At 33.1% G+C, this 20,394-nt stretch overlaps 3 protein-coding genes and 1 long non-coding RNA gene across 5 annotated transcripts in view; 1 reads left to right on the top strand and 3 right to left on the bottom strand.

Annotated features, from left to right (window-relative positions):
* Positions 1–2,037: 2,037 nt before the first annotated feature.
* On the bottom strand, positions 2,038–3,183 carry LOC149486404 (uncharacterized). The gene is made up of 2 exons (XR_016315955.1): positions 2,757–3,183; positions 2,038–2,143 (listed from the first exon to the last, which is right to left on the bottom strand). It is a non-coding gene; the product is annotated as an uncharacterized LOC149486404 (long non-coding RNA).
* Positions 3,184–6,323: 3,140 nt separating this feature from the next.
* Positions 6,324–8,158, bottom strand: LOC149486403 (nudC domain-containing protein 3). The gene is made up of 5 exons (XM_089698002.1): positions 7,910–8,158; positions 7,402–7,799; positions 6,966–7,151; positions 6,589–6,704; positions 6,324–6,496 (listed from the first exon to the last, which is right to left on the bottom strand). Exons 1-5 carry the CDS (start codon positions 8,020–8,022, stop codon positions 6,338–6,340), a joined length of 972 nt encoding a protein of 323 aa, XP_089554128.1. The 5' UTR covers positions 8,023–8,158; the 3' UTR covers positions 6,324–6,337.
* A 279-nt stretch (positions 8,159–8,437) lies between these two features.
* The window catches only part of LOC149486400 (uncharacterized), a 55,113-nt gene continuing 43,156 nt past the window's right edge, over positions 8,438–20,394 (top strand). Inside the window, exon 1 of one of the 2 annotated variants that reach the window (XM_089698052.1) lies at positions 8,438–8,810. In XM_089698052.1, coding sequence (XP_089554178.1) covers positions 8,685–8,810 — 126 coding nt within the window. In that variant the 5' untranslated portion in view covers positions 8,438–8,684. The remainder of the gene's footprint in view (positions 8,811–20,394) is intronic. The other variant, XM_089698051.1, reaches the window with a different exon arrangement.
* On the bottom strand, positions 17,805–19,544 carry LOC149486402 (uncharacterized). The gene is made up of 2 exons (XM_089697874.1): positions 19,197–19,544; positions 17,805–18,847 (listed from the first exon to the last, which is right to left on the bottom strand). The coding sequence occupies exons 1-2, from the start codon at positions 19,330–19,332 to the stop codon at positions 17,805–17,807; spliced, it is 1,179 nt and encodes a 392-aa protein (XP_089554000.1). The 5' UTR covers positions 19,333–19,544.

Here is a 20,394-nt window from a genome sequence, read left to right as displayed (position 1 = left end):
TGTCCCACTATTGGTATACTAAGCGCGAAGGAACTTGTTGTTTTGCATACACTGATCACGTAAAAAATACTTAAAAAAAAAATTACGTCCAAAATTTTTTGCTAAATTTTTCCTGAAAATCCATGTTTTCTTCTCTAGCTTCGCGCAGCCGGCATATACCGCTTCTCTAATATGAGCATTTTATCTATGAAAACATAATCTTAAACGATAGCTCACGTGCTGGTGGCAAAGTTGGGCGGCTCGCTTGTTATGGGTGTACACATAAAGTTTTAAGAATTCATCTATTTGAAAAAAGATGCGTCTGGAATTTTTTAATTATTTTTTACGTACTCAGCGTATGCAAAACTATAACCTCCTTTGAGCTTAGTATACCAACAGTGGGACACCCTGTATACAATATCAATTAAAATTGATTAAAATCAATTAACAAAAAAAAAATTGGTGATTAAGTAATTGATTTTCATATTTCATGATTTCACCTTTTTTCAATTAACAACCAGTCTATGCTTTTCTAAATATGTAAAATTATTATTTTATACTATAAAAATATACGCCAGCAAATATTACTAACAACACTTATTTCATGCCCAATGTCATATCTTAAATTTTTAATCTATGACAAATGACGCAAAATGTCACCCGCCAAAAATTTTGTTCTAACTAAGTTTTAAAAATTATTATCTAATTACTTACTGATTGAAAAGTTATTCCTTTGCACTTTTCCGTATTATTTGTGCAATATCGTAACACACACGTAGGCATATTTGATGCGTTTCACTTTAAAACAAATAAAAAATGAGCGTGACGTTCGCGCCAATGAGCGAGCAAGCGACTGAGTGCAGTTACGCCACATGACGTATGTTGAGTGGAACATAAGTGGTGTAGGCGGTATCGACTCCATATTAATATTATCTCAATGCTGTAAAATAATGTTGAGAGCTATAAATTTAGGTAATTAGGTATAATATCAAAATAGTTTAAGATTTTAAATCAGTGACCTACAAAATAAACGGATAACCATATCCTTTATCGTAATAAATATCGTAATTCGTAATTATTAACTGATGTTTATACTGCATTATAGAAAAGGTATTGTTTGTCGTAATAACTAGGATTAAAGTTAACTGTTAACGTGTTGCATTTGTTTGAAGTCTCGTTACAAAAATAATAATACCTAACCGTTAATAGATGTTGATTAAAATAACAAAATTTATTGTTTATTTTTTAATTATATATACATTTTCCCGCTGCTTTTAAGTAAGTATGTATATTTATAGGTACCTATTCGTTTGAATCTTTATCTCCTAATTTTTAGCATTTTTATTTAACTAGTATATGCATAATAAAGCTATAAATTATATTATGGTGTAGATATTTAAGTTTAGTTTAGGTATTTTGTGTGCATTCGTAGGTGATAATAATTTGCAAAGTCCCAGCAAGCACATAAATTGTATATTAACCAAAAATATATACAGAATTATGACTTGAAGTTATATTAATTATTTAAATCGTCACTATCCAAATATAAGTACTTTATAAAGGCATTTGCTTCATCAAATAATGCTAACTGTTATATTATGGTTACCAAAAAATTGTTACAATGTCAAAAATCTTAAATAAACGTAGGATAATTCTAAATTACAGCTTCTAAAACAGCTTTCAAACTTATAGTAATACTATTATCTTATATTGGTAATTTTAATAACGTTACGCTCTAAATAAGCATAAATAAATTATTTTATACTTAGTGCCTTTGAACGTATGTTGGTTTTTTAAAGAATAAAAGCTTTATAATAGTCCATTATTGTGTTAATTTAATACTAATCCTATATTAACATTGAATTTATAACAATTATTGCTTTTGCTCCGTTTTCTTTCAAATCTATTCATCTCTACAGTATATAGCTATATATTGATCGAAATAAAAGTATTGTTAGAACTATGAGTAATAATAACATCGTAATTTGAATTTGGTTAATGGATAAAAAGGCTTTCAATAAAACTACAAAACAGGCGGATTCAAATGAAAACTTAAAAAGGAGTATACTGATTTTATTAATAATTGTAGTAAACAAAAAAAGATTCTTCATCGGCATCTTCATATTATGTTGGGAAACGCTTTACTTTGCAGGGCATGTTGGTTCTGAAAAGAACAAGCAAGTTTGTTTTTTAAATGGCTTAATTAAAAATCTTGGCTTATTTATTTTATACCAAGTACCTAACTAATTACGGTTCCCTGATAAGCTCGATAAAAATCAGTCACTAATACGTATAATGAGTTTAAGCATCATAACATATTTCCGAAGTGCTGTTATATGGCTGAACATAATAAGTGTCTTGTATTACACTATATACGAGCTCTAATTTTTGTGACAAACCATATTAAAATTAACAGCACTATTATGCTATCATGAAATGCCTAAAGCTTTAATTTCATTTGTCGCCATTTGCTTTCCTTTTCCTATCTTACAAAAATAATACAAGTTACTAAGATCTGACTAGAAAGGGAATGAAATCATTTGCATTTTGTACCAATATCTTTATAAGGTACTTTAATTGTTAAAACTATTACTATAATCTAAATTTTGTGATATTTGTTAAAAATAGGTTATGTTTTATAAAAAAAAAAATATACTAATAAAGTATATTAGCGAGGGCGCGTGTATTCTTTCTCAATAACATGTATATTTCACCCGACAAACTGATGCGCGCAGCTAATTTCACTCAAAACATTCAGAAATACAGGCGGTACTTACCCATCATTCAATATTAATTTTCACATTTAAATATTTCAAGTCCACATAACGTTGCACGATCAAAAACAGATCAATATATTTTTAAAATCAATAAGATTTTCTTTTTTACAAAGGAATTACAACAGTTAGCATTGTTATGAAATTTTAATAACAGATTGTAATTTTAAAAGCTATATAATGACTGTAATGAAGTCGCAAAAAATGTCATTTGTTTATTCATGTGCTCATAACTGACTTAATTAATGATTTAATACGATAATTATAATGCTATTAAATTGCCTTTATATAGCTCAACGCTGTCTAAAGGGGGGGCCCAAATTTTACTTATAAGAGTCGTATAAAAGAAATACAGCCGATATACGATTTGGTTATAATGCTTTGTACATGAACTCGTGCTATCATAAGTTTGTTATAATGGTGTTTTGTGCTTGCTGGGGTGTGAATTAAATGCGTACTTTTTCTGTGATAAACGATCTGCTTTGATTATGAGTCTATTCTTTAATAATATATTATACTTAATTAAAATGACATTGATGCTACAAATTCTGAATAATGGCAAATGAATCATATCCATATATTAGGTATAATAAATGTATTGGGCATGTTTAAGAGTCTTTTATTTTACCGTGTAATTGTTTTTTTAATTATATTTGCCCGCTGCTTTTATAATATATTTTCTAGGTACATATTGGTTTGAAACCGATTGCTGCTACTCTATATCGTCCTACCTACCTTTTAGTTCTATCTACAATTTGGTTTTGTGTGATTTAATTGGTCTGATCAATCAGTATCATAAAACTATAGGAATTATTCGAATATTTCTGTAAGTAGGTACATAGATAATTCAATAAATTTCATAAGTTTATAATTTTCATAGTTACCCTGTACAGGTAGGTAAGTATAATAATAATTTATGTGTAAAGGTGTACCTAACCAATGCTCAGACTGAAAGTATAATGGAGCTTCAATCAAACTATAATTTGATCACATTTTGATCCACTTAAAAAAAAAGTTTGACAATAATTTTGGTAGAAAAATTATATATAATATCTGCAAATACAGATATATAAATATAATTAGGTACATGCCCTATTGCACGCCTCATAAGCGAAGCGTTGAGGTGGGTACTACTGTCACTTCGCGCAAAACATCTGATTTTTCAAACTAAGGGTGCACTCACACACATCAGTCACCGTCAAGTCACCGATGACTGATCGGTGACGGTTTGTGTACGTATCCACAAACACCAGTCACCGTCATGTTGTCCGTCAGTCACGTCGCCGGTTTGACTGAATCATTGAACACATACATCAGGTTAGTGAGTGATTAGACGTGTGTCACGCTAGAGAACATGTAGCAATTGACGGTAGCACGACGCTGACTGAACTGAGACGTGACGGCACCGGGTGAGTGGGGATAAAAGTATGATACATGTATGGAAAGATTATTTGACGTGCCTGACCGGGGACGTCACTGATAGATTTCGTGCCGGCGACTGTCGTGTGGGAACAGAGTCATACTAGAACTATTGATACATATTTTTTTTTAATCCTGTCCGGTGACGTGCCGTGACGGTGACTGATGTGTGTGAGTGCACCCTTAAAATGTCTTTATGTATCATACATTGCACTTGTAAGATAATACATACACACACATATTAAGAAAAAACACTATTTTTAACATTCATGATATTTTTGATGTCATTTTTGTTATTTAAACTAGTTAAAAAACAGTTTAAAAAAGTTCTGTCTTGGACGTCCGTGTGTCTGTATGTGCGGAGGATTTTCTTGTTAACACGATAGCGACCGAAATACTTTACTAATCGAGTCTTTTTTTTTCTCTTACGCTTGAGTATGCTCAGGAATAGAACCCTTTCATTTTTCAGGGTCTGATTCGATGTGGTTTAATTGTTATTAAATAAACAAAAATAATAATTAATAAATAATTATTAAAAAAAATTATGAGGCGTGCACTTTTGGATTTTCCAAATTATTTGAATTTCGTTCCGTTTTTATTGTCCCTGACCTGACCAATCACGTTCCCTGATTCAATACACTCTTTTTTCTATAGGTACTATCTGTGAAGTATTATCTGCCTATCCGTGTTCTGTCAAAACATTTGTTGGTAAATAGTAAATATTCTCATTTCTCTTTGGATAAATAATTGATAACGAATTGATACGTTCATACGTTCCATTTTCCCAAAACTTCCCTTTATTTTCGTTATAATAATGTGGCCTGTGGGGGCTGTGGGGCTTTAGTGGTGAGGTATTGATAAAACGGCGAGAAGCGCAACGTTGTTTTTCAGATATGTATCTATTTGAGTATTGACATAGAGTATATTATTAGGTATTGATAAGACCTTGGATAAGACGCATGATAAAAAATATTATGTAAACTGTAGTTCAGTATAAAAAGTGACAAGACGATTTACCTAATTATTTTAATGTTACGATTTCTTTGTATTTCGTTATTTTTATCCTTCACCATGGCCAAAATTTTACCTAAAACCATGAAAGCAGTTGGTCTCTATAAATACTTACCCATAACGGATGTGAATAGTCTCATTGATATGGAAGTAAGTGTACCGGCTCCTAAAAATAGGGAAGTTTTAATTGAAGTAAAAGCAAGTGCAATGAATCCCATCGATACGAAAGTGAGAGCCCCTAAGCCGCATGTGGAAACTCAATTGCGGATTTTAGGGTTTGATGGAGCTGGTATTATAGCAGAAAAAGGTGAAGAAGTAACACGATTCAAATTGGGTGATCAAGTATTCTTTACAGGCGATTTGAGCAAGAATGGAACAAATGCACAATTTGTCCTTTTAGATGACTTGCATGTAGCATTGAAACCGAAAAACCTTTCATTTGAACAAGCCGCTGCTATGCCTCTTACTTCCGTGACTGCCTATGAATCCTTATTTGACCGTTTACTGCTTACAGACAAAGATAAAGGAAAGTCTATTTTGATTATAAACAGTGCTGGTGGTGTCGGTTCAGTTGCTAGTCAATTGGCTAATAATTTAGGTTTAAAAGTTATTGGCACTGCATCAAGGCCAGAAACTGAAGAATATTCAAAGAAACATGGTGTTCATGTTGTTCTCAACCACAAAAATGACTTAGAACAACAATTGAAAGACAATGGCTATTCAAATGGTGTTGATTTTATACTTGTTAACTATGATCCTTATCCATACTGGAATACACTTATGAAAGTAATCAAACCTCAAGGTAGAATCTGCCTTGTTGTTGATAGTAGTGGATTGGTTGATATAAAACCATTAAAAGCTAAAAGTATTACATTGGTTTCTGAAATGATGTATACCAGGATAGCATATAATACAGAGGATAAATACAGACATACAGAAATATTAGAGGCAGTGTCAAAGATGTTAGAGAATGGACAATTAAAGAGTACTTTGTCCAATATAATATCACCTTTGAATGCTGAAAATTTGAGAGAAGCACATAAACTTATTGAATCTCAGCGGACAATTGGCAAAATAGTATTATCAGGGTTTTAATCACAATATACTGTACAAGTAATATATTATAATAAAACAAAAACATAATTTTAATAAATTTAAATTTTATTTGAGAGTACACTAGGATCAAATTCTTGTCCTATGAACGGTGAACCAGGAGAATTCCAGGCCTTCTTCAATATCTCTATGTTTCGGATTTCATCACTTGTCGGCAGACCTTTCATTTTCTGTTCTTGATTCCATTGTAATTCTCTGACCTGCAACAATAAATAGTTTAACAATAAAGTAATACAACTGTAGAAATTAAAAATAGTTATAACACAAAATATTATCTGTTATAATCTTTTACCTTGTCAATGTGGTCTTCTGGCAATTCATTTAGGGGTCTTGAGCAGTCAATTTTGTCTAAATTTATTGGTTCCTCACTTTGAAGCAGCCTGTCCCACCAGCGTTCTTGAACTTTTTCTATTAATAATAACAGTATATTAGTTCCTATTTCTTTCATTGCCAATCACAAATAGTTAATAGTGGTTAGGGTAATAATTATTGTGAACAAAATATTTGGAATTACATGAATTTTTATTTCTTTTAATGTACTAGGACCAGCCATTTATACTTTTAAACAAACATGGAATTTTGTACTCCTCCGAAAGTTTAGCTTTAGCTACAGGAGATATTACATCTTTATTTTAAAAGATCTTATATAGAAATACAATAATACCATACCTAAATGTAGTAAGAGTCTTCCTTCACTGATACTCCAGAAACTGTCAATAGCTTTAATTTTGTATGGAAATGCATCTTTGATTATTATATCATTGGGTCGGCTCATAATTGTAAGATCACTTGAATTAATTGTCACTTTTAAATCTTTTGAAGACTTTACAGTTGGTGGAAGGTTAACAATTACATCTAGAAAAATAAAATAAAACATTTACATACACCTATAATAATTACCTACCTATTTTTTTTTTATAGAAATGAGATATTGTGCTTACAGGGACTTACAAGTTTACTTTATTATAATAATATATTTGAACAACAACCAGTAACCACATGATTATGGCATAGCATTATGAATGATTTAAACAATATTATGAAAGGTTAATTTAATAGCACAGAAGTGAAGAAATAGGAAGTAACAAAAAAGCCTCAATATTACCTAAATCCATTATAGTCTGAGACCATGTGTATTTGTCTCTCACTGCACCATTATAAGATTCACTATTCTGCACAGGTATAACAGGGGGTTCATAATCTTCAGGGAATATAGATTTTTGTTTATTCTCTAGACTTGAAGTTTCCTGAGGTTTTTCTTCAGAAGAACTTTGAGTTGCTTCTACATTTTCATTTGTTTCACTCTCATCAACCACTTCTACTTCCTGTGCTACTGTTGAACACATGATTTCATTGTGTATGTCATTTTGTGCCAATTCATCATCTGTATACCAAGTTTTTGGGTCACATTTCCTTAATACTTTTATAACTAGTTCTTCCGCAACGCCTGGCGGAAACCCCATGTTTTCATAAGGGCCTTTTGGCACATAGTAAAAGTCAGTCCTGGAAGATTAAAAAGTATATTTTCTAAGATCAAAAGAAATTCCAGTTGTTTATTAAGAAAATGAAAAGGTATATTAAGTCAGTAAGCATTGGTATTAGAATAATCATACCTCCTAGCAAGAAATCCAAATATAGAGGAGAGGAAACCAAGTATTGATTTTTCTTCTTCTAAGATTGAAGCAAGAACTTGATCGTATTTTCCATAAGCTTCTGTGTCGGTCATTTTTAAATTTTATAATTATACAGAAATAATGACTTAATTTTCAATTTCTTTCTAAATGTTATCAAATATTCACAAAGTAAACAAAATACACAAATGCGGAATTCGAAATGGCTTTTGCCAAAATATGTCAAAACTGTGAATTGTCACATGTCATTTCATTTTTGCATATGAACGTCAGGTTAAAAATTTATCAGTGTGGTTATTACTAACATGAATTAAAATGGTGTAAATAAATAACTTTAACATTAAAATAGGGAATACAATTTAAAAATAGTAATAATTTAACCTATTATTGCCATGTTTAATTAAATAACTACTAATGGTAGATAATTTTTTCGACTGTCATCACAAAACTGGTTTTTATGATTCACATTCTTGTCAATTGGTGGCGCTAGTATAATTTCGAAAGTTTACATCCGCAAGAGAGCGGCAAGGCAAGACACAACGAAGTAGGCGAAGAAGTCTCGCGCGCGAACTCGGTACGCTGCAGGCGATGACCGCATTCATATGAGTTTTTATTATACTGTGAGAGTGCTGTCGTGTTCCCTGTTCCGTAAAAGTGTTCACAAAAATGCTGTATAGGTGAACAAACCAAAATTAGTGTTGTGATTGTGTTTACGTATTTCTTTTTTATCTTATTTTGTCTATAACAAGGTTTAAAAATGCCTTGCTCAGCGGTAACTTTGTCTATAGCGACCATTACAGCTATCGTGGCTGCTGCGTTAATGGCAATAGCGTTTTCAACAGATAACTGGCTGTATATTGAAGTGAAGCGCAGTAACATACAGGTAAATTATTTTAAAATAACAGTAAGATACTACTAACATATAAAAACATTTATATTCATGGCGCGATCCTGATAATTGCGCAATGAGGGTATCTACAAAACTTTTGTAAAGTTCATTTTAAAGTTTGAAAAAGCTGACAACTTTTATATGCTTCCAATAAATTGCCCTCGTATGCGAAAAACAGGAAAATATTTAAAAATAAAATGCGTAATTTATAATACGCATCAAATAATGATGAGCCAATTTTCGAAGGAACATGTTGTCCTTACCTAAATGACACACTTTCGGTATTTCGTGATAGGTCAGTGGACATCATTATAACATGTTCGAGTCCTGGCCTGAGCACCGTTAGAACAGACACGTTACGCATAAATATGCACGTAGGTATTTAATAGCACGAACCACGAACAAATGTGTTGGTAACTGTACTTTACCGTCTCCTGTACCCATTGGCGCTTATAAATAAAAATACTTGATTGATATGCTATTATCGGAAGGGTTCCTCCTAGATTGAAAACAAAGGCATATGTCAATATGTTCAGCATACCTTTATTTAAGGACAATCGAATAGTAAATGGTACCGATCCAGTAATGTTTGTGTAAGGCTAGATTGCCTGACGAGGCAAAAAAAAGTCTACCTGCTTTTGTATTTTTGTTTTTATAATCGCACAATATGCAGAGCGCGATCGTGAGCGTGAAACAAACCAGGGGTTCGATTCTTGGTTGGGATTAGTAATTAACAGATAAAAAATATATTTCGGTCCGCAAGAAAAAGCACCTAGAGAAACATTGTAATACATCTCCCTCCCTGGGATTCGGGAATAAAAAATCTGTACATACAAGTAACATTAAACATCTTTCCTAACTAATACGTTTAAGGTTAATCAATTTCTAAGAAACCTAGGTAATTACTGAAGGTACTTCGAAGGCATTAGGACGAATTAGTTAATGATAGTTCGTCATAAATCATAATAATTTACTAATAGGTAAGAAAATCATTAGCTCTCATAATGTTTCCTCATAAAAAAATATCAAATTTATTGAATTAATTAGGTACCTACGCAATTTCGTCGAAAACTTCGGTAAATAGGATATCTTAATAAATAAACAAAAAAAGTTAAAAACGCATAATATCAAACTTTTGTTAAATAAGACATAATGATGATTTTTTGCTGTGTATTGTTTAACCTTTTATATTCGGTACGTTTCTTCTGTGATTTTTTTGTTTCGTCGGTTATTCGGAGGAGCAGGTACCTAGTCAGTTAATTGCTTAGCATTAAGCGTGCACCGACAACCACTTGACTCGAAAATAACCGTGCTTTCAACAAAACTATGAATAAGATTCATGCCTTGGTTTCAACAGAAAATGTTATGGTCCGTAATGTCTCCTCCGGTTAAAGAGCTATGGAGTGAATAATAATTTCATAAATATCCTTCCATAAACAATCTTTAGAATCACTTCTTTCATAGTTTACCTGCCATAAACAAGCCATTTTATTATTCGGGTCGGCAATAGATAAATGAACGTAGTAGGATGTTCCAACAACATTGGGTGTGGAAAGTCATGAGAGAAATTGATCGTGAAAGTGACGAAATGTCTGAGAAATTCTGTGAACACGCTCTGTCGAGTTTGCGTATACCTACGGTTATACAATCGCAAATTTGTTAATGCAAATGCGGTTTCTACCGTGAAGCTGTGGAAACGATTTTACATTCGTTTATGTCTAATCACTGCTAATTTGAGAAGATTAAAAATAATTAAAGAATTTCGATATCCTGGTTAATAAACGATGTGATTCGGAAACCGCATCGCTTTCTTTTTTAATATTCTGATCAGCCAGTTTCGTTTAAAAAGTATTAATTAAATATTGATTCTGGCAACATTATGGGAGAGAAATGAAGTAAACAAATAGGCATGACAGAAGGTTCGAAATTTAAACAGGAAATGCGTTTATTTTACCTGTTATCCGGATGTATGGTCCCTAAATACTTATATCCATAAATTTCCTAACACATTGAAATTTGAAACGTCATGAGTGGGAACTAAAATTGGAAATTATTTACACTATTTTAAACATGATTCCTTGATAAATTCGTATTACCGGCTTTTATGTTATACCGGTATACCTAGTTAGTTTTTAATCATCATTAGGTGTATGTAGTTAACATATCTATACTAATATTATAAAGAGGAAAGGTTTGTATGTATGTATGTACGTATGGTTTTCACGCATAAACTACTGGACCGATTTTGATGAAATTTGGCACAGATAAGCTTTAGACCCTGAGAAGGAACATAGGCTACCTTTTATTGCGAAATATATACCACGGGTGAAGCCGGGGCGGACCGCTAGTTGTCTATAATTTTAAAATAAAGATTGGTATTGATTGCGCGATATTTTACAACGACTTACCTATAAATCCCATGACCTGGTAAATAAAATATGATAATAGCAATATTAGCCTCATTAAGGAAACAAAGGACTTGACAAACAATGCTGTTATTTTTATTTATTAACACAAACATTTGTGACGTCACAGTGCATATTAATACGAGATAATTCTGTACCTATTATTAAAAATGAAGAACCTACCTATACTAAAAAACGTACCCGAGAGGAGTATTTTACTCGTATTATGTATTAACATTTTCTATTCGCATAGTTAAAAGTTCTAGCATAATTCAGAAATTATATAAAAGTGGTCAAAATGCTACTTTCTATTCTTGAATGAATTTCATTAACTTATTGCGCAGATACCTTCATATATTTTCGTTTTGAATAATACTGATAGTTTTGTTTCTCACAACTTTATAGGTAATTTTGTTTTATCCAGATTATAAAGGTAATCTTATCATAGTCATTATTAATTTTAGGTAACTCATTGTAGTCTCATCATTATCTTCTGAAATAAAAAAATAATCATTTCATGAGAGTTTGAGTGTGTGATAATAATTAAAGAGCTTAATGTTAAAAGCCAGTTCGTCTATTCCGTCTATTTCAGTGACGCTTTTTACGAAACATTCAAGATAATGTTTGTCCACGTTTTGTCTCAAAATGCAATCGTAATCTGTGTAACCCATTAACCTCATCCTTCAGCTCTACTATCTAGTATCTACAAGTTTCAAACGCTGAATAATAAAACTACATTTCTTGTAAAAGTACCCACTTTTTAGATAAACGTGATTCTTCTACTGACAGCTCAAGTGGGGTCGTGATAGTCAACAGGGAACGCCTGTAGCATGTCACTTATCTATAACATGTACCACAGAATAGTACAGGCATGTACCTCTTGTATTCGATATATTAGACTGGCACCTAACATCACTTCAAACTTGTATTGATGCAAAAAGTTGGCGCCAGGACTTTGGAATTTTTTATTTTTGAAGTGAAAACTTCTTTAGCGGCGTTGAGCACTTTCTGTAATGGGTATAAAATCTTAAAGGGCTGATAGACGTACGAACTTTAAAATCGCGGTTTTAAAGTTCGCGTACTTACTCGGCTCGACGTGACGACGTCGGTGACACACGCAAGAGCTTGGTCAGTAGCTTCTCGCGTGTCACCGATATCGAATGTCGCTATGTCATCAACGGAGGGAATTTTATGTTATTCAGGAATTAAATATAGACATTTTTAATTTAATAACCAGCACTAATTTTTAAGTAAATAGCATTCTAACAAAACAAATGTTCAAAAATTGAAGGACATTTTCGTTTTTACTATTATATTTTGAGGGTACTTTACAAAAAAAGAGCGTGTGCTCCGAGCCCACGCGTCAGGAGTGAAACTTCCTTGGCGTGATTCAAAGATACCTTCGCCAATATTCAATTATATTATATTCATTCATATTAATTATATTAAATTATTTTCATAAAACTAAAAGAAGAAAACGAAATCAGCAAAAGTGGGTGAAAAACTGGCTTACAAAAAGAGAGCGTTTATCCCACGTAAATTTGATGAAGGAGTTACGATGTAGAAGGAAGACTTGCGTAATAATTTAAGGATGCCTGAGCCATTATATGATGAACTTTTGCACTTAGTAACACCTATTATAGCTAGACAGGCTAGGCTCGCGGCTCGCAGAGGTGACAGACGTGCGAGCGAAGGCGGGCTACGAGTAAAATTTCAAACATGTTGGATCGTCAACGAACTTACTCGACGGTTTTTAAGTACGCGTACTTGGGGTGATACACGAGCGAAAAAGGTCGTCGAGCCACAAGTTCGAGTACTTACTCGTACGTCTATCACCCCTTTTAAACTCGCGTCAGGACACGTGACCTGATCGAAAAAGCGTAAGACGGATACCATTCCAAAATATCAAACATGCTCAACGTTAATAATCAAGTTTTCAATTCTGCCGGCACTCCCGGAGTGCAACCCGTCTTTTTTTTTATCTAGGCCTTTTTTCTAGAAACGTTGTCTAAATATTGATCTAGCAAAATAAGGGCTTTGCTTGTTATTTCATTTATTTACCAAACCTATACATTGAAGGTAGTAGAAGGTAGAAATTAAATACGAACAGCATTGGATAACATGTTTTGAGATTCTATATAATCATGCATCACTATGCGAATGAAATACAATCGTAATGTATTATTGTGCAATCAATAGAAGAAAAGAAAAGAAATAATGATGTTCGACGTAATTTTAAGCCAAAGGGAGCTTTAAGCATTTAGTTCTTATTAAATAGCAGCACATAAACCATTTATTTTAGGTAGGAATACATTGAAAAATAAAAATATACCTAAGGTGTTCTATTCATTAGCGTGTCAGACAGGTCAGTTCCATGTAGATTCTACAATGAGCATGTTGCGTAACGCAACTATGAAACTACTATGCACTATGAAAAGATCCGTAACGCAACTTGCGTTACGGATCTTTTCATAGTGTATTGAGTGCATGACTGCATTAATCACTGGGTACAACAAAATCCCCTATAAAATTCATAAGTACAAAAGTACCAATTCTGAAAAAACTAGTTAAACAGAACCGCTGGCGCGTTAACCGCGCATGCGATGATCATGCGGATATTGTTCAAGCATCACTGCTTCGTGTTACATGTGTTGCCAGTATATGCTGAAAACGTGTGTTTTTCCGCAAACGTGACTGTATCGTCGTGATAGCTAGCCAGTAAATCAGGCCATACAGTAATCAGTGCCAACGAAAACGCATCGTACCACGAAAGCTTGTATGGCGTTTGGTGTGTGATTGGAATACTAAAGATGTACCTGCATGCGTACATACGTAGGAACGTATGCTATGCATGCCTGTCTATGCAGCTATCTTTTGAATTGTGCTAGATTTATTTGGATTGGGTGGATAATGCCATTTTTAATGTTATTATTTTACGAATTATGATGTTGAAGATTAAATAGGAATTACATCTTAATTTGAAATTGTTGTACAAAATATTTTTATATTAGCTACAATTAATTTTTTAAATAATATTCAGACAATTGTATTACAAATAAATAAGTCATTAAACAAGAAATGAGATACACAGATCTGCGTGATTCATGCTTGAATGATTTATTTGTACGATGATGTACATGTAATGCGTATTTATGGACATATGAAATGATGATAATAATATATGATCAAACGAACTTCTAGAAGGAAGTTCGATCATTATTATATGAATAGCTCCATTCGAAGATATAGTATTACCATGTAGTTTCCCTAACGTACTAGGTAGTGTCGCACTTTAAGATTTATATCGATTGTTTTTACTCGATTCGAATTTTAAAACCGTTATCTATAGCCTACGCATCCCTACCGCTCCAGTGACTTGCTCATTCTTTTTAGAGATACCAAAACTTTTACAAAGGGTTGAGGTGGGTGGGTTCTTATATCTTCGAATGGAGCTATTCATATAATAATGATCGAACTTCCTTCTAGAAGTTCGTTTGATCATATATTATATTTTCATAGCTCCATTCTTCAGATATAGTATTACCATGTAGATGTTCAGAGAACTGAAGTAATGAATAGATATTTTCTAAAAGTTTTGGTAGGAATCGTATAAAATAAAATAAAATAAAACACAGCTTATTGAAACCAAAATGATTTTTTATTTTAATAACTTCCAAATCAATATAACAATCAAAATAAATATAACAATCAAAATAAATATAACAATCAAAATAAATATAACAATCAAAATAAATATAACAATCAAAATAAATAACAATCTCCAATAATTTTATAGGTACAATTTTTATATAATCAATCAACCTTAGTCAATAACATTATCAAAGACAGACCTAGCTACCTCTTGTGAAATAATGGGACGATTATAAAATTTTGCAAACGTCTGTGATGAAGCCGTCCATCCAGCTGTTTTGCGTATTGAGTCTATGGATACGCCTGCGGCGCGGGCGGCCGATGTTGAGGCGTGACGCGTGCTATGAGCGCTAAATTTCGTCACGTCAATGCCACTCTCTGCTAACATACTTTTAATCCATCGACTGATGGTTTGTGACGTCACCGGCTTATGGGGACGTTTGTAAGTTACAAATAAGTTTGAAGAACCATTTCTAATATTTTTAGTAATTTCTAGGTAATCTTCTAAACATTTTGCAGGACAAATGCTAGGTTTGTCAGTGAAATAGGGTATGACTAAGGTTGGCTGCTCGCGATTGATAGCAGAGGTTTTAATTAAATTTGTAATGGTTATAATAATTTGATTTTTATGAACTACAATATTATTAGTTTTTATTAAAGACAATGTTTGTACGCGATGCGCTGTACAAAGGGCCAAAAGAGTTGCCAACTTTTTTGAAAGTTGACATAATGATAAATTTGTATGAGGGAACCATTTATCCATAAAGTCTAAAGTTACTTGTGGATCCCATATGGTGTTATATTTAGGTATATTAGGTCTACATTTGAAGACTCCTTTTAGTAACCGTGTCACTTGTACATCAGAACCGAAGCTCCATTCTCATATTGCTTAGTAAGAAATAAAATTACCTCTGATTTTGGTGCTTCTAAGTAGTTTATATGATTGGTTAAACAATGATTCCACCAAAGTTTGAACGATGTGTTATATTGTTTAATAGTGTTTTCCGCCAACGAAGAGACCATTAGATATATCGCTTCTGATGGAATGCCTTGTTTTATGAAGGCTTCCCGGAGACAATGGCTGCTGCCAGGATAGTCTGCGTGGGAAGATGTAGCCTGTAATCTGACCGAATTGCATTTTTTAGAAAAATAATATCTGATATTATAATATTGCTCAACAAAGGAAACCACACTTGGGTGGGCCAATAAGGAAAAACTAAAATTCCAGTAGACCTTTCGCTGACAATTTTTTGTAAACATTTTTGAATTATTGCAAAAGGGGGAAAACAGTAAAAATAATATTTTGACCATGATATTGTAAAAGCATCAACCGTAAGTGCATCTGGGTCTGGTCTCCAGGAAACGTATACCCTACATTTGGCATTGGTGCGAGATGCAAACAAATCTATATCAACTTTACCTAGTTTATTAATGATTTTTTGAAAAGCATTCGAACATAGTTCTATTTCAGTGTCGGGATTAATTCTGCGTGATTCGGTGTCAGCTTCTTTATTTTCTTTGGAGTTGATATAAGATGCAAATAACCACAAGTCGCGTTCTTCGCACCACTGCCAAATGGATCTCGTTAATTCATTAAGGTGTGGGAATTGTATACCACCCATTCTGTTGATATAACTAATAGCCGTTGTGTTGTCGATTCGCATCAATATAGCGCAATTGGTAACATTATAGGCAAAACATTTAAGACCAAAAAATGCTGCTTTAAGCTCTAAATAATTAATGTGATATTTTAGCTCACTTTCTTTCCAGTGGCCATTAGCGCGCATATTATTGCAGACAGCACCCCAGCCTGACCTTGACGCGTCCGTGAAAATTGTCAATTTGTATATCGGAGGTGTAATAAAGCTTTTAGATATTAAAATATTACTTTCCCACCAATTTAAATCTGGTAAAATGTTATTTGACAGTCTCATAATTGAATCGTAATTATTGTTAGATTTTTTGAGGGCGAGATACTTTTCCCTTTCAAATTTCTTTGTGTATAACCAACTATATTTTATTGCCGGGCATGCGGCTGTTAACACACCTATAAATTGAGAGAATTCTCGAATGGTACATTTATGTAATGTTTTGAATTTTTTCACTAAATGTAATATATGACTTTGTTTGTTTTCTGGTAAGTACATAGTCATATTTTCTGTGTCAAACATATAACCTAAAAATTTGCATGTTCGTTTTGGTTCTAACGAGCTCTTTTCGAAATTTATGATAAAACCTAAACATTCGAGGATTCTCACAGTTTCATTTACATTCAAAAGACATTTTTCGTAAGAATTCTCGATACACAAGGTATCATCTAAATATGTTACTGAACTAAAACCACGTTTCCTTAAGTAACCGATTACTTCCTTCATAATTTTTGTAAATGTTCTTGGTGCTGATGATAGGCCGTAAGGGATTGCATTAAATTCATATGTGATTAAATTTTGTGAATCGTCTTCATTCTGAAACCTTAAATACTTTTTATGTTCTGGGTGTATAGGAACTAATAAATATGACTCTTTCAAATCAATACTAGCCATGTAACTGTTCTTTGATAATAAAGTACATACACTTCTATAATCCTCCATCTTAAAATGTTCGTTTTCTACATATTTATTGAAATATTTTAAATTTAAAATAAAACGATCTGTCCCATTAGGTTTTGGAATCAAAAAAATCGGTGAAAGAAATTGTTCAGTGCGTTTTTCGCATACAGAAATAGCTCCTAAGTCAAGAAGGTTATTAATGGCAAGTTGAATTTTTTGTTTTTCTTTATATGATACAGATTTATTTGGTATATACGGCCGTGAAACATTATTTATTAATGGTATACGATAGCCATTTAAAATATAATCTAACACGGTTTTATTTTTTGTTATGTGTCGCCAACAATCATAATAAAAAGTTAATCGACCTGCATGTACCTGAACTACTGACGTGTTGGGGCACGTTGTCTGGTTGCTGGTTTCGCCTGCGACTGCGGTGGCGGCAGCTGCGCTGCTTGAGGGCGAAATTGTCTGTTCGGATGTAATCTGCTCGTCATGTATGCTCCGCGCCCCCCCCTGCTCGACGACGAGGCATATCGAGGAGGAGGTGGCCAGTTTCCCGTGTATCTGCCTTTTGTTGATTGAGCTTGATTATTTCGTTGCGGTATGCTTCTTTTAATTTGTGAGCCTTGTTTTTCAATGGCTTTTGCAGCCTTTATTTTTTCCGACAATTGACTACCAAATAAGAATTCGTCTCTTTCCTCTTCTTGGATTATGTTCAGTATAGATTTATCTAGACACGGAGTAATACATTTAGTGCGAATTTGTGTTTCTGTATAATGTAGATCTGTCAAAATTCTACAACCATTAGAAAGATGTTTTATAGCAGTAATTTTATTTCCATCATTAATGATGGTTTCCATAGCTCTTGAAATAGCAGTAATAGCAAAGCCTAATTGGTTTTGTTTTACTTCCATCTTTTTATCCCTACTCCGAACTGCTTCTGCGACAGCAGCGGCTATCTCGGGGTTTAAACTGGGTGATTTTAGTAATTTGCAGTTACCTGGAATATGATATTCCTTCAACAAGTTTTCTTTAACTTCTTTGGTCAATCCTTTCTTTAATATAGGCAACCAGCGCTGTGTCAAGTCGCTGTGAATATTGGGTCCATATTTAGGACTGTCTTCAATGGGGTCCCCCAATGCAAGACGTATTTCTGGATCAAGTTCTATATGTAATTCATTTGAGGATTCTGGACCCGTATTAATTTGGTCTTGTGGAGGATTTGGAGTTTCAGATAATTCGCCATCATTTTTACTTTCTCCGTCCATGCATCTTTGCGATAACAATGGGTCGCCTATAACTGATGTACTCGCTAACGGTATGTCAACCGGTATCATCGGTAATGATTCATCCTGTATATTAGGGTAATCATAGTGCATAATCTCAACTCCCTCAATATTATCATTTTCGGGTATTTGGATATCTGAAAGTATAAGGTTAAAATTTAAATAACATTTTTTTTTTTTTTTGGAGGTAGTTTTAAAATAAAAAATAATATCTTATTATTATAATATCTTATGAATCTTTGTTGTTTTACATTAGGTTTATATAATTATAAAAATAAAGTTTTTGTATTCGTCAAATGCTCATAATGTACATTGTATGTATTATGCCTTCGTGTATGACTCGCAGTCAACCTCCAGGCTTAAATTTTTGTGTCATGTCTAACCATCGTGTATAACTCGCGGTTACCCTCCAGGCAGACTTATAGACACTGTATTGCACACATTATTATTAATTCGTTAACACTTGTAAAATTAAAAATTGCTTACCTTGGTTTTCGATATCACTCTCTGAGTCCGAATTTATAATAATACGGCGATGTTTACGCCCTTTCGTTTTCTCTTCTAAACGTTTTATTTTTTCTTTATACCGCTTAATTTTGTCTTCCGCCTTTCTTTTCGGCATATTTGAAATGTAATTTTAAGCGACGTGCGTTCACTACCGCGCACTAAAAAGGAATGAGCAAGTCACTGGAGCGGTAGGGATGCGTAGGCTATAGATAACGGTTTTAAAATTCGAATCGAGTAAAAACAATCGATATAAATCTTAAAGTGCGACACTACCTAGTACGTTAGGGAAACTACATGGTAATACTATATCTGAAGAATGGAGCTATGAAAATATAATAATTAATAACACTATCTTTCAATGTTTCAAGTAGGCACCTTAAGTCATGTATTTAATTTCTTCTTTGCTTGAGACACATTTAAAGGAACGCCTTATTAGTAAGACAAATTATTAGGAACCAAAAATAAAATTCAGAAGAAAATTACTTACACAAGCGATTTGTAGTGTTATTTTTTAATTTTATGCCCATCTCCATCAATAATATTATTCAACATCTTAAACATTCCAAATTCCAATATAAAAGCCAATAAATATAATAACCATCAAAACAACCCATAAAACAAACAGCACAAATGGAAAGTGTTGCTAATCTCCAACGATCGTGGATCATTAATATGATCGCCTTTCACGATTGCTTACGCGTTTCAATTTTTCCGGCCTTTCACTGTAATAGATGGTATTGGTTAATACTTGTGTAAACAATCAGTATTATGCAATTTTTAACGTGACTGCGTTGTTTGAATAGAGATCTTGTAAGAGAAATGGTGATGGTTAAAATACGGAGATGTGTTTACAAAGTTTTTGTAAATTAGTCATTTCATAATAGGAAAGCACCATAGAGATCTAGAGAGATGCCAATCGCTTGCGCTGAGTACGAAACCGTGTCTCATAAAAAATTTACGCACACAACTGCAGTAAACAAAATCAAAACAATACTTCGCGTTGTGTGCGTGTCATCACACAAAAATATGAGAGCGACTATTCGTTCGCACACTAGATTGTAAGTGACGTACGTATACAGCACCGCTACAGTTTGTTCTCTTTTTGTACATATTGCTGCGACACCGGCCCCGCCCCCTAACCATATCTCCCTTTAGTTTCTGTGATCTGTGGAAAGCA

This window comes from Colias philodice, chromosome 8 (genome assembly GCF_061535455.1).
Source record: "Colias philodice isolate Cphi_HAF_F1 chromosome 8, ilColPhil1 Martin Lab GWU primary, whole genome shotgun sequence".
Taxonomy (NCBI): Eukaryota; Metazoa; Arthropoda; class Insecta; order Lepidoptera; family Pieridae; genus Colias; species Colias philodice.
This window is presented reverse-complemented; position numbering and strand designations above follow the sequence as displayed.